Source organism: Bos javanicus, chromosome 25 (genome assembly GCF_032452875.1).
Source record: "Bos javanicus breed banteng chromosome 25, ARS-OSU_banteng_1.0, whole genome shotgun sequence".
Taxonomy (NCBI): Eukaryota; Metazoa; Chordata; class Mammalia; order Artiodactyla; family Bovidae; genus Bos; species Bos javanicus.
Window position 1 is genome coordinate 18894839 of NC_083892.1, and position 12686 is coordinate 18907524.

General features: G+C 41.2%; 1 protein-coding gene and 1 pseudogene across 2 annotated transcripts in view; one reads left to right on the forward strand and one right to left on the reverse strand.

Moving 5' to 3' along the window:
- The window catches only part of DNAH3 (dynein axonemal heavy chain 3), a 248787-nt gene that overhangs the window by 200226 nt on the left and 35875 nt on the right, over positions 1-12686 (reverse strand). For both annotated transcript variants that reach the window (XM_061401328.1, XM_061401327.1), the window contains exons 14-15: positions 5734-5918; positions 4410-4533 (exon numbers count right to left, since the gene is read on the reverse strand). In XM_061401328.1, the coding sequence (XP_061257312.1) occupies positions 4410-4533; positions 5734-5918 (309 nt within the window). The remainder of the gene's footprint in view (positions 1-4409; positions 4534-5733; positions 5919-12686) is intronic.
- On the forward strand, positions 10673-12288 carry LOC133237966 (protein SET-like; annotated as a pseudogene).

Genomic DNA, 12686 nt, shown 5'->3' on the forward strand with positions numbered 1-12686 from the left:
GGAATTTGCCATGGAGAACAATTATAGTAACATAAATTTAGCTATTATCTTAAAAATACTTAATTTTGTTATGGCAGTTTTGATGTTCTTTTTTTTTTTTTTCTTAAAAACAATTTAAAAGAGTTCATTTTCAATGGTTTGATTTGAATTTATTTCTAACTACACTGTGTGGTAAGTAGCCTCTGGTAAGGTCCTCAAAGAGACACCCCTCCTGGTACTTATAGCCTTGTATAACCGTCCTCTTGAGTTTGGGCTAGAGCTAGTAACTCACTTCTAACAAAGAATATGGCAAAATTGATGGGATGTTACTTCCTCATTTTATATGCAAAGGTAGTCTTAAGTTGGAGCCACTGGCCATGCTTGATACCTGCAATAGAATAGGACATCCTTCTTTTCTCTCCCTCCCTAGTCTTGCCTTATGGGCTCCTTCTCACCCTTCAAGTTTCATTTACATGAGCCCTTCCCAGATTTGCCCTTTGAATGCAACCACTGTGCTCCATTTTCCCATTCTTTTTCTTAATAGGGCTTCTGTCTTATCAGCTTTATCTTCCACCCGACACGTCCCTTTTCTTCTCTGTATTCTCAGAGAAGAGAAATGGATACAGGAGCCCAAGAGGAAAGCAGACAAGCTGGTTACTGCCTCTCATGCTTGTTTTTCACCAAAGTTTTAAGGATTCAGAGATAGAAAACTAAGTGCAACAAGATACATAGCACTAAGGTTTTGCTTTTGTTTTGTGATTTTATTCTCTGATAGGTATTCATTTCAGAGAATGTCCTTATTAGGAAAGTCTCATTCATTTACTCACTCATTCATTCATTCATCAAAAGAGTGAGAACTTGCTATTTGCAAAGCATTATGTTCTCTCTGGACCCCGGAACACAATCTGGGTACTCTCCCTAAGATACCTTTCTTTCTATTTTCAGGATGTACTCTCATGGCAAAGAGCAGCTCACAGTCCTGAGATGTTTGTCATGTATATTCCAGGTTACTTTTAGGCCCTTGGAACCTACCACTGAGTGGAACAAAATGGGAGGAAAGCTGATTCTCCTGTTGTCCACACAATTATGTGCTGCTGACTGCCTTTTCACATCATTAAGATTCTTTTTAGATGCCAAATACAGACTTACACACAAAAATAAATCTCTGATAAATGCACTTTTGAATTCTTCCCAGAGGGAAGTAGTATACAAACTCAGTGATTATTGGAAAATATTACTGTTACCTATTGCTTAAAATTTCTCTTTTACAAATTTATTGAAGTACAGTTGACTTGCAATATTATATTGGTCTCAGTTGTATAACACGGTGATTTGCTATCTTTATAGATCACACATTAGACAAAGTCATTATAAAATATTGACTATATTCCCTATGCTGTGCATTATATCACTGTAAAAATATTTTTTAGAACAGTTTATATTGCTTTAAATTTTTTATAATTATTTAGCCCATTACAATTTCTAAAGTGCTTTCAAATCCATAATATATACATATATATAAGTATGTCATTAGTAAATAGCAGGCACTCGGGAAATTTGATTAAGTAAATTGAGTTCTATTCCTAGGACCACCTGAAGTCTGTGGGAGAATATTGCAATAATTTTAAACTGTTATATTGTTAAGAATTCTGGGAAGAAACATAATTTACTCTGATGTTCAAAGAAAGAGACTTCAATGAAGGGACTACTTACAGAGGTGAGATGTGGGTAGGGTTAAAGGAACAAAGAGAGGAGAATGAAGCATCCAAAGACTAGTAACCTCAGAGGGAAGTCACTATGATCCCCAGGCCTGAGGGGACAATGAGAACTGGAAACACGGAGGAGAAAGAATTATTATACCGGAGGGATGCAGCTACTGGCCAGAACCCCAGGAACAAGTAGGGAGGGAGAGGAGAAGCAGCACAGCAGCCACTCCCCAACCTTGAGAGGGCTTTCCACTGGCCATGCCTGTCTGGATCTAACAGACACAGGAGCTGAAGGCTAGAGACTGTAGGAATCAGCCAACCATGCATGGAGTGGACAGAGGAAGGTGGATAGAAATTGGGAGAGGGTGTGGGGACAACAAATGGAAATTGGCATTGAAGTAAAAAAAATTACTGTGGCCTGGGAAAATAAGATCATGTCTTTTAGAGAGAGAAGGGGATTGTTCTCATAGAAGATGAATGAACAAATAAGTATTTCTAAGCCCTCCTTGTAGGTTTTCTCAGGATTTATGCAAAAATGATGGACAGGAAGTTTAAGAGTTCATTAAAGAGAGGGCTGAGCCCAGGGTTGCAGGTGTCCGTAGAGCTGCTTCTCTGCTGAGCTCTGTGATTGAGAGCTCAGATACCAAGTGATGGGTCAAGCTTGAGTTTCCCTTCCAAGAAAAAGTCTGGCACTCTCCTCTCACCATGAATGACATGTGTTCCAATTTTTTCCAGAGCCACCCCTCAGTACCTATTAAGTTCAACAGTTACTATGAATGGTCTAAGATTAATGTTCTAGAAGTCTGCTCACAGGTAGTGCTTTGAAAGTGAAGAAGCATTTTTCTCCCTAAAGAAGTCATTGTTAATGTGCAAAAGAAGCTGACTGTTCCCGAATGCCTGCCATGTGCTGGATATCACTTAGGCACCACCTCAGACCATCTGATTTCATCCTTAACACAATGACACCTCTCACAAAATCAGATGATCTAAGATTGGTTCTACTATCCCCAGTTTCCAGATGAGGACACTTAGGCTCAAAAAAGATGAAGAAATTTACTCCTGTTCATCTAGCTTTTAAAATGGTTCTGCTTCTTGGTGAGGCATCAAAACTCAGTTCCACTGAGGGGGGAGAATATGTGTAAGGGGTGAGGGGGTATAGGAGGACCCTATACTTTCTGCTCAATTTTTCTGTGAACCTAAAACTGTTCTAAAAAGGAAAAAAGATGCTTGATCCTTGGAAGGAAAGCTATGACAAACCTAGGCAGCATATTAAAAAGCAGAGACATCACTTTGCTGACACAGGTCCGTATAATCAAAGCTATGATTTCTCTAGTAGCCATGTACAGATGTGAGAATTGGACCATAAAGAAGGCTGAGCACTGAAGAACTGATGCTTTCAAATTGTGGTATCGGAGAACACTCTTGAGAGTCCCTTGGACTGATTTCCTTTAGTCAGTCCTAAAGGATGCTGATGCTGAAGCTGAAGCTGAAGCTCCAATACTTTTGCCATCTTCTGTGAAGAACCGACTAATTGGAAAAGACCATGATGTTGAGAAAGATCAAGGGCAGGAAGGGAAGGGGATGACAGAGGATGAGATGGTTGAATAGCATCATGGACTCAGTGGACATGAGTTTGAGCAAATTCTGGGAGATAGTGAAAGACAGGGAAGCCTGGCATGCTGCAGTCCACGGGGTTGCAAAGAGACAAAGCTTAGCAACTGAACAACAAAAAAAGCTTTACCTAAAAAGTATCTATTCATTGGGCTAAATTCTGGGTTCTGGGGACAGCAGCCATTTAGGTAGAGGGAGAACAAGGCTGTAGATAGAAACAAACATACACATCTATTTTGTTGTTTTGCTGGGCAAAGGTTGTTGTGAAGATAGCAACTTCCTCTCTTGGGATTATCCTTGAGTGCAATCTCCCATCCCTGCTTTTATCTGCCCTTTTCCTTTCTCCTGAGTATTAGCAAGGATTACGGAATTTAAAGTTGGGTACTAGGGGTTTCATGTGTGATGGGGATGGTAACTGGTATGAATTTGCAGTCCCTAAACAAAGTGCTATAAGTTGGTATGTGCATGTGTGAGTGTGTGTGCACGCATGTGCACATGCATATGTACACAAGCATGTCTTTACCAGATACATGATACCTGGCCCACTTCACTTGACATTGTCTGACTTCTTCAGTATGTGATATTTTGTCATTGTATTAAAATCTTTATTTAGCAGTCAAACACACTTTTGTGTCTAGAATAGAGCACAGCAAACATAGTAAAAAGCCATAATACTCAATGAAAAGATGATTACAGGCAGATTAGCACTGAATGAGATCAGCTGCAAAACAGGCAATTTCTCAGCTACCAACCATGTTTTATTATTCCTGTCTTGATATCTCACAGACCCACGGTCTTAAATGTAAGGCTGACAATTTTGCTATTATTATTGTAAGGCTGCTCTTATATGCTACTATTTTTGCCTTTTTCTCTCTGCAGCACTAAATTTCAATTGTTCAAGGCAGGGAGGGAAGGCATTGGTTGGAGTTACTACAGTGAAGCGGGCTTACAGAGAATATCCCTTAGTGGGAAACAAAAGGAAATTCCTTCTCCAATTGTCATGAGCCTTCACCCACTCATTGCGGGATCAGGGGTGGCCCTAGACAGAACCAGGAACATATAGCATTTTATAAAGCTGGATATCATTTCTTAAACATCAGACTTTTCCTGTACCTTTTAATGAGGTCCATCTCTGCCTGATCCCTCTTGCTAAGGAGAAGGTTCCGGCTGTTTTCAAAGATATCTTCAATCTGGTCTGGCCAGAGGAATAGAGTGCTGTTCAGTTTGATATCCTCTTCTGCAAAACACACACAGTCTGCTTTAGGACACTGCTCAGTTCGCAATGAATTAATTCAGGAGAATAAGAGGTCAACAGCAGTGAGTATAGGGGTGGCAATTAATGAATAGGCCCTTTATTGATGAATGTTACCCAACATTTCCTGAGCACTTACCAAGGGCCAGGCTAGAAGGTAGATGGTATAATCATCTTTGTTTTTATAGATGGGAAACAAAGTTAAGCCAAGTGGTCAAGGTCACACCGCTAGGAGACAGCAGAGCAGATTTCAAACCCAGGACTAACCAACTCCAAAGCTTATGTTCTAACCACTATGCACTTCATTATCTTCCTAGGTTAGGTCTGAGTAGAATCCTAGCTAAAGTTTGGTACTATTCTTTACACTATTTCACCTCATGTGAATTTCAGTCTGGGTTAAAGGTCAGTGGTAATATCAATGCCAGATACCCTACCCATTTTATGGCTCTGGTCAGTTAAAATGCCCTGGGTTTCCTATGTGCTCTTGGGAATTTAGGGGGTAGAGACCACAATGAGGGATTCCAGTGTGTGTTCACACGGTCAAGAGCACAGCTCATGAATGTGCAGGTGGATGGTTATGGGACCAATTTTTCACTCCCAGTCCCTATCTCTCCCTCCCATAATTCACAGGTATTTCCAGATGGAAAAAGTTTCTGAAATGTGACTTGTAGAGGTGATATTAGCTTTTCCTTCAGAACTTGGTCCTTACAAAGTTAGGTCCTTATTGAGTCCTAACTTGGCTCAATAAGCCATGAAGGGGCCCCGACCATTTCTTTCCTCTTAAAATATGCAGGAGCATGAAGGAAAGTGCCCTGGCTTCCTCAAAGGTAGGATTGTATTAAGATTATAGATAAATGAAATCTACCCATTTATAAAAGGACTCTGCATTTGAAAGAGACTTTTTAAGGAACACCACACATAAGATGCAAAGAAAGGCATCTAAGAACCAGTCAAGTCCCTAGATATTTCTTTTTGTCTACCAATAAGATTCTCTTCATTTGATTCAAATTTCTCTGGATAAGAGTGTGGAATTAGTGTCTCTAATATAGAGACACACTTAAAAAGCAGCTCTTCTGATACAGATATTTAGTGGGAGGATTGTGAACTCTTCTTTCCTGGCTCCTTATATCTAAACATATAAATATATACATACATTTGCATGTACACACAGGACATTGGACTTACGGGGCAAGTCTGCATAGTCCATCAAGAACTCCAGCCGTTCAACCGCATCTCTAAGTTGCCTCCTGAGTTTGAACACGGTGACATCGCTGGATTTCTTTAAGAATTCAATGAGGAATACTAGCTCCCCAGTGTTGATAGGAATCTCGCTGACTTTGTCGGCAATGAGGCTGTACTGATTACAGATGCTACAGGGAAAGTAACAGCCATCATCAACATCTAAAATAACTTTCTTATAAAACCCAGTATACTAAGCAGACATGATTACTATTTGGAGATTAGAACATGGTTTTCCAGATTTTCTCTACCTGTAAATTCTTGATGGATAATATTCACATGCATACCATATTTAGAAATAATAAAAGTAGAAATGGTAATAATATATGACATGTACTATGCACTTTACCATGCCCATTCTAATCACTGAATGAGTATTAACTCCTTTAATTTTCACAAAATTTTTAAGAGTTAGGAACTATTAATATTATTAACATTTTATAATGGAAGAAATGAGGCTGAGTAACTTTATCCATTACTTTGCCAACAAAGGTCCATCTAGTCAAGGCTATGGTTTTTCCTGTGGTCATGTATGGATGTGAGAGTTGGGACTGTGAAGAAGGCTGAGAGCCGAAGAATTGATGCTTTTGAACTGTGGTGTTTAGAGAAGACTCTTGAGAGTCCCTTGGACTGCAAGGAGATCCAACCAGTCCATTCTGAAGGAGAGCAGCCCTGGGATTTCTTTGGAAGGAATGATGCTAAAGCTGAAGCTCCAGTACTTTGGCCACCCCGTGCAAAGAGTTGACTTATTGGAAAAGACTCTGATGCTGGGAGGGATTGAGGGCAGGAGGAGAAGGGGACGACAGAGGATGAGATGGCTGGATGGCATCACTGGCTCGATGGATGTGAGTCTCAGTGAACTCTGGGAGTTGGTGATGGACAGCTCCCTGTCCTGGCGTGCTGCGATTCATGGGGTCGCAAAGAGTCAGACACAACTGAGCGACTGAACTGAACTGAACTGAACTTTATCCAAAGCAACATGATGTTTAGGTATCAGAGCCAGGATCTGAACCTGGTTTAACCAATTCCAAACGTTATACTCTTAACAAATAAGAGTTAAATCTTACTTGGTTCAGTCTTGGAAGACTGAACTTTTCTAAGAATCTGTCCATTTCTTCCAGGTTACCCATTTTATTCAACATAGTTTTAGAAGTCCTAGTTACAGCAATCAGAGAAGAAAAAGAGATAAAAGGAATTCAGATTGGAAAAGAAGAAGTAAAACTCTCACTGTGTGCAGATGACATGATACTATACATAGAAAACCCTAAAGATACTATCAGAAAATTACTATTCAGTGAATTTAGCAAAGTCATAAGATACAAAATCAATACACAGAAATCACTTGCATTCCTATATACTAACAATGAAAAATCAGAAAGAGAAATTAAAGAATCAATCCCATTCACCCTTGCAACAAAAAGAATAAAATATCTAGGAATAAAACTACCTAAGGAGACAAAATAACTGTATACAGAAAATTATAAGACATTGATGAAAGAAATCAAAGATTACATAAACAGATGGAGAGATATTCCATGTTCCTAGGTAAGAAGAATCAGTATTGTGAAAATGACTATACTACCAAAGGCAATCTACAGATTCAATGTGGTCCCTATCAAATTACTGATGGTATTTTTCATGGAACTAGAACAAAAATTTTTCACAATTCATATGGAAACACAAAAGACCTTGAATAATGAAAGCAGTCTTGAAAAAGGAAAATGGAGCTGAAGGAATCAACCTTCTTAACTTCAGATTATACTACAAAGCTACAGTCATCAAAACCTATGATACTGGCACAAAAACAGAAATATAGACCAATGGAACAAGATAGAAAACTCAAAAACAAACCCACACACTCATGGGTACCTTATTTTTGACAAAGGAGGCAAGAATATATAATGGGGGCAAAGACAGCCTCTTCAATAAGTGGTGCTGGGAAAATTGGACAGCTACTTGTAAAATAATGAAATTACAACACTTCCTAACACCATACACAAAGATAAACCTAAATGGATTTAGGATGAAAAACCTAAATGTAAGACCAGAAACTATAAAACTCTTAGAGGAAAACATAGGCAGAACACTCTCTGACATAAATCAAAGCCAGATCCTCAATAACCCACCTCCTAGAGTAATGGAAATAAAAACAAAAGTAAACAAGTGGGATTTGATTAAATTTAAAAGCTTTTGCACAGCAAAGGAAACTATAAGCAAGGTAAAAAGAGAACCCTTAGAATGGGAGAAAATAATAGCAAATGAAACAACTGACCAAGGACTAATTTCCAAAATATATATAAGCAGCTCATACAATTCAATACCAGAAAAACAAACAACCCAATCAAAAAGTGGGCAGGAGACCTAAACTGACATTTCTCCAAAGAAGACATACAAATGGCTAACAAACACATGAAAAGATGCTCAATATAGTTCATTAGCAGAGAAATGCAAATCAAAACTACAATGAGATATCACCTCACACCAGTCAGAATGGCCATCATCAAAAAGTCTACAAACAATAAATGCTTAAGAGGGTGTGGAGAAAAGAGAATGCTCTTGCACTGTTCGTGGGAATGTAAATCGATGCAGCCACTATGGAGGATGGTATGGAAATTCCTTAAAAAACTAGGAGCAAAACCAGTGTATGACCCAGCAGTCCCACTCCTAGCCATATACTCTGAGGAAAGCAAAATTGAAAAAGACACATGTACCCCAATGTTCATTGCAGCACTATTTACAATAGCTAGAACATGGAAGCAACCTAGACGTCCATCAACAGATAAATGGATAAAGAAGCAGTGGTACATATATATAATAGAATATCACACAGCCCTAAAAAGGAATGCATCTGAGTCAGTTCTAATGAGGTGGATGAACCTAGAGCCAATTATACAGAGTGAAGTAAGTCAGAAAGAGAAAAACAATTATCGTATATGGGCTTCCCTGGTGGCTCAACTGGTAAAGAATCTGCCCGCAATGCGGGAGACCTGGGTTTGATCCCTGGGTTGGGAAGATCCCCTGGAGAAGGGACAGGCTACCCACTCCAGTATTCTGGCCTGGAGAATACCATGGACACCTGATCTGCCTCTTGAGAAATTTGATTGCAGGTCAGGAAGCAACAGTTAGAACTGGACATGGAACAATAGACTGGTTCCAAATAGGAAAAGGAGTACGTCACGGCTGTATATTGTCACCCTGTTTATTTAACTTATATGCAGAGTACATCATGAGAAATGCTGGACTGGAAGAAACACAAGCTGGAATCAAGACTGCCGGGAGAAATATCAATAACCTCAGATATGCAGATGACACCACCCTTATGGCAGAAAGTGAAGAGGAACTCAAAAGCCTCTTGATGAAAGTGAAAGTGGAGAGTGAAAAAGTTGGCCTAAAGCTCAACATTCAGAAAACGAAGATCAGGGCATCTGGTCCCATCAGTTCATGGGAAATAGATGGGGAAACAGTGGAAACAGTGTCAGACTTTATTTTTGGGGGTGCCAAAATCACTGCAGATGGTGACTGCAGCCATGAAATTAAAAGACGCTTACTCCTTGGAAGGAAATTTATGACCAACCTAGATAGCATATTCAAAAGCAGAGACATTACTTTGCCAACAAAGGTTCGTCTGGTCAAGGCTATGGTTTTTCCTGTGGTCATGTATGGATGTGAGAGTTGGACTGTGAAGAAGGCTGAGTGCTGAAAAATTGATGCTTTTGAACTGTGGTGTTGGAGAAGACTCTTGAGAGTCCCTTGGACTGCAAGGAGATCCAACCAGCCCATTCTGAAGGAGATCAGCCCTGGGATTTCTTTGGAAGGAATGATGCTAGAGCTGAAACTCCAATACTTTGGCCACCTCATGCGAAGAGTTGACTCATTGGAAAAGACTCTGATGCTGGGAGGGATTGGGGGCAGGAGGAGAAGGGGACGACAGAGGATGAGATGGCTGGATGGCATCACTGAATCGATGGATGTGAGTCTGAGTGAACTCCGGGAGTTTGTGATGGACAGGGAGGCCTGGCGTGCTGCGATTCATGGGGTTGCCAAGAGTCGGACACGACTGAGCGACTGATCTGATCTGATACAGTCCTTGGGGTCGCAAAGAGTCAGACACGACTGAGCAACTTTCACTTTCAATGCATATATATAGAATCTAGAAAGATGGTACTGAAGAATTTATTTGCAGGGCAGCAATGGAGAAACAGACATAGAGAACAGACTTATGGACACGGGGAAAAGGGAGGAGAGGGTGCAATGTATGGAGAGAGTAACATGGAAACTTAATTACCGTATGTAAAATAGACAATGGGAATTTGCTGTTTGCCTCAGGGAACTCAAACAGGGGCTCTCTATCAACCTAGAGGGGTGGGAAGGGAAGGGAGACAGGAGGGAGGGGACATATGTATACCTATGGCTGATTCATGTTGAGGTTTGACAAAAAAAATTCTGTAAAGCATTATCCTTCAATTAAAAAATAAATAAAAATTTAAAAAACAATAGCTATCATAGTTTTGCCCTCGCAGTGAGGAGGAGGTGGAGGAGGAGTTGGCTCGGGGAGATGGAGCATCGAGCTGGAGCGCGGAGCCTGAGTGAGAGAGCCTAGCCGCCGGCCCGCCGGACGCCGCCACCGATTCCCCCTCCGTAAGTCGGAACCCGGGCCAGGCCGGCACGCCGCCCCAGCCTCTCCTTCGTCGTCAGGCCGCGAAGGCAGCGCTCGCGAGCCCGGGGGAGGGACAGAGTGTTGAGCGAAAGTGCTCCGGAAGGGGGCGGCCGGACGGAGCGAGCGCCCGCGAGCGCCCGCGCGTGTGGCGTGAAAGGAAGCCTCTGCTCGGCCCCTTCGCCTTCCCTTCTCTCCCCTACCCGCTCCCCGCCCCGCGCCCAACACTGAAAGCAGCACCATTTCGGCGCGGCGGCCGATGTCAGTAAAAAGCAGCTCAACTCCAACCTCGACGGGGCCGACGAAACCTCAGAAAAAGAACAGCAGGAAGCAATTGAACATGTTGATGAAGTACAAAATGAAATAGAGGGACTTAATGAACAAGTCAGTGAGGAAATTTTTGAAAATAGAACAGAAGTATAACAAACTCCGCCAACCATTTTTTCAAAAGAGGTCCGAATTGATCGCCAAAATCCCAAATTTGGGGGTAACAACATTGGGGAGGAGGATGAAGAGGTGCTACATTTTTTGACAGGAGTTGAAGTGACAGAATTTGAAGACATTAAATCAGGTTACAGAATAGATTTTTATTTTTGATGAAAACCCTTACTTCGAGAATAAAATTCTCTCCAAATTTCATCTGAATGAGAGTGGTGATCCATCTTCAAAATCCACTGAAATCAAATGGAAATCTGGAAAGGATTTGACGAAACGATCAAGTCAAACATGGAATAAAGCCAGTAGGAAGAGACAGCATGAGGAACCAGAAAGCTTCTTCACCTAGTATACTGATCATTCTGAAGCAGGTGCAGATGAGTTCAGTTCAGTTCAGCCGCTCAGTCGTGTCCGATTCTTTGCGACCCCATGGACTGCAGCATGCCAGGCCTCCCTGTCCATCACCAACTCCGGGAGTTTACTCAAAACTCATGTCCATTGAGTCAGTGATGCCATCCAGCCATCTCATCCTCTGTTGTCCCCTTCTCCTCTTGCCTTTAATCTTTCCCTGCTTCAGGGTCTTTTCAAATGAGTTAGCTCTTCACATCAGGTGGCCAAAGTATTGGAGTTTCAGCTTCAGCATCAGTCCTTCCAATGAACATTCAGGACTGATTTTCTTTAGGATGGACTGGTTGGATCTCCTTGCAGTCCAAGGGACCCAGATGAGTTAGGAGAGGTCATCAAAGATGATATTTGGCCAAATCCATTACAGTACTACTTGGTTCCTGACATGGATGATGAAGAAGGGAAAGGAGAAGAGGAAAACAATGATGATGAAGAGGAAGAAGGGTTGGAAGATATTGATGAAGAAGGGGATGAGGATGAAGGTGAAGATGAAGATGATGATGAGGGGGAGGAAGGAGAGAAAGATGAAGGAAAAGATGACTAATGTAACACTGATGGATTCCAACCTTTTTAAATTTTCTCCAGTCCCTGGGAGCAACTTGCAGTCTTTTTATTTTTCCTCCTCTTGTGCTCAGTCGCCCTGTTTTTGAGGTCTCTTTTCTCCTTTATACAATAGTTCACAACTTATTTGGGGGAGGGGGGATACCTTGAGCAGAATTCAGTAGGAAAAGAATCTCTACCCCTTTCTGTTCCAAATTCATTTTTATCCCTTCCTGTCTCAAAAAATATATATTGGTCTCTGCCCCCAGTTCCTAGCACCAAGCCCATGAAACCCATGTAATTTTATGGGTGATAAGAGTATCATTTATTTTAGTGAGGTGACTCAGGGTGACTCCTGGATGAGGAGCTGGTCACTGGAAAGACTGAGCCATGATTAGAAGTCTGGAACAAATTAATTAAACTCAAGAAAAGGGTCACTAGAACTTTCAATTTACACCTGGTTGGTCAGAAGCACAGACGCACAACTCGAATTTGTGACTGGTGTCTGAAATTATGAGAGACAGTCTTATAGGACTGAGCCCGGAACCTGTGGAAGCTGATGCTACCTCTGGGAAGACAGTGTCGGAATTAAGCTGAATTGTAGGGCACCCAGCTGAATTGATTTGTGTGGGGAAAGTCCTCTACACATTTGGTGACCAGCAGTGACAAGAATGAAGAGTTCTATATAAAAGTAAAGGAAACACACAGAAAACACACAGTAGGGAAGATATGGATTTTTGCTACTCACAAGTTAGACTGAGTTGAGTCTTTCTTTTATACCCATTAACTACTAGACCCTCTAAAAGTCCTGAATATGGGTTAATAATATCATAAATCTGGCCAAAATAACTCCTTAGCAATATCC